This window comes from Rhincodon typus, chromosome 48 (assembly GCF_021869965.1).
Source record: "Rhincodon typus isolate 14 chromosome 48, sRhiTyp1.1, whole genome shotgun sequence".
NCBI lineage: Eukaryota > Metazoa > Chordata > Chondrichthyes > Orectolobiformes > Rhincodontidae > Rhincodon > Rhincodon typus.
The window spans coordinates 1,126,390-1,128,600 of record NC_063379.1 but is presented as its reverse complement, the minus strand read 5'-3'; the positions used below and the strand labels follow the sequence as shown (position 1 = coordinate 1,128,600).

Below are 2,211 nucleotides of genomic sequence, written 5' to 3'. Positions count from 1 at the left end.
ATATTTATTGAAAGGAAATCCCACAGTCTGCCAGAATCCAGGTTCCCAGTACATCAGCAGGGTCTCTGAATTCTAGCAGTAAGACCAATTGGCCATCACCTCTACTTATAGTTGTACAATTGAAGAAACCAAACTTTAATAGACTTAATTGTGCACATTTCAACTTTCTGAAGCGGGGAAAACAAGTAAGTTGTTTTTTTTCACTTTTCCTTTCGGTTAACTGATATTAGAAATTTCACCAAAGAGATCATAGAATCTCTGCAGTGTGGAAACAGGCCCTTCGTCCCAACAAGTTCACACCGATCCAAACAGCATCCCACCCAGATCCAACTCCCTAATCTACACATTCCTATGGGCAATTTAGCACGGCCAATCCACCTAACCTGCACATCTTTGTACTACGGGAGGAAACTGGAGGAAACCAACCCAGGCACAGAGAGAATGTGCAAACTCCACACAGACAGTCACCCGAGAGTGAATTCAACCTAGGGCACTGCCACTGTAAGGCAGCAGTGCTAACCACTGTGCCACCATGCTGCCCCAAATGTCACCAATTTTTTCAGCTCTTGCCTGAATTTACTTTGTGTGGCTGCATAAATGCACACATTTGTGCATGAACTCAAATACATCAGCATGTAGCCAGTTTCAGTGGCAATATAGGCAGGAGCTGTATAATCACCTCGATAATGTGTGGTGTTTGTTATTCTAGTGGATAAAAAACTGACAGCTGCTGTCATCCACAGCAGAATAAAACTGCCAGAAATAGTGAAGAGTAAAATTATGGATTTCCTTCGACTCTCCATCTCTGGGTCTCTTTGACAGTCACTATTACGTCCTCGAATTGACCTGCGAGCTCTATTAGCGACTATTATACGTCTGATGGTGAAACAATTAAATAAGAATATCAAGGAAAATGGAATCCAAGGAACTAAACTACTGTGTAACCAGGAGAATGCTACACCCAGTGACGAAGTGAAGAAGTTCAATTTAGCGCGACAACCCCACTGAACATGACCGATTACTTCTTCTGGTTCATATGCAAACCAAAAGGGTATGCTCTCTAGGAAAACCAGGGCAGTGGTGATAATTACAACTGTAGCCGTTGTCCTCACTCGGCAATACTTTGTTTTCAGCCTGTCACAACATATAGCTACATATCGATCAAATGTGAATAAGACTGTGAACCACACAGCCATTAACAGGCTGGTTACATTCATGTAATTAAGTAGCATACAAACGCCAGTGTAGGAGAAGAAGGAATGTGTCAAGTGAAAACCCAAAACGTGATACCCAATTACACTGAAGATCATGACGAGAAGAGCTGCAGTTGCCATGGCCACCATGTAGGCAGAGGTGCATTCAGAAAGGCCGCAGTTTCTCTTGGAGAGAATTATTATTGTCATCAGGTTTGCTGTAAGTGAAGTGAGCAACAGTTTTAAAATGGGATCAATCATAAATCAAAAATCTGCAAGTTTTATAACAAAATACACAACAACTTTGCTACTGAGACTTTTGTGTATTTAAAAAAAAAATTAATATGCATACCCAAGTGTTGGAAATTGCATTTTGGAATAACGAAGTACTCAGTAATCAGCACAGAGCGACTAAAGTCGGCTTATTTACGTCACCCTTTTGTTTAGTGCTTTCAACGAATACATGGACCAAAGTGTCCAAAAGCAGGTGTGTTCCCAATAGGTTACAGACGTTATGATATTGAGACTGACAGTAAAATCATGTATTCACTGTGCAATAGAATTAAAATATCCAATGATCATTAAAATTGACTCCAATGCTTTCTAACTGGACTTTTTCTTTCAAATAACCAGTGCCAGTTTTTTTTTTATAAATAACCAAGATCAGATTCCATTTTTAAAGCTCGAAAAACGGCTTGGCAATTTATTCTGAATAGAATAACGTTAGGAGAGCAAGCTTAAGCAACAAATTATTTGAACTAATGCATATGATTTCGTTCAACACTCTTTAACTCTCACGAAAGATAGACAAACAAATAGATGCAGTAAAGCAATAAATCATATGGAAAAAAAGAGATGTAATCGGACAGTTTACTTACGCTGTTGCTACGATCTACAACATCACAGGCACACGGGCTTGTATCTTGCTTGTTTTATGATGACACTGATGCATGCAGACAACTTCCAGTAGGCTCCGAGGAAAATGATTCTGAATCTTAAAACTGACATTCTATTCTCT

The 2,211-nt window shown here is 39.6% G+C and overlaps 1 protein-coding gene across 1 annotated transcript; it reads right to left on the bottom strand.

Moving 5' to 3' along the window:
* Nucleotides 1-200: 200 nt before the first annotated feature.
* Nucleotides 201-1,403, bottom strand: LOC125488041 (probable G-protein coupled receptor 139). The gene is made up of 2 exons (XM_048620808.1): nt 524-1,403; nt 201-232 (listed from the first exon to the last, which is right to left on the bottom strand). The coding sequence occupies exons 1-2, from the start codon at nt 1,401-1,403 to the stop codon at nt 201-203; spliced, it is 912 nt and encodes a 303-aa protein (XP_048476765.1).
* Nucleotides 1,404-2,211: the final 808 nt, after the last annotated feature.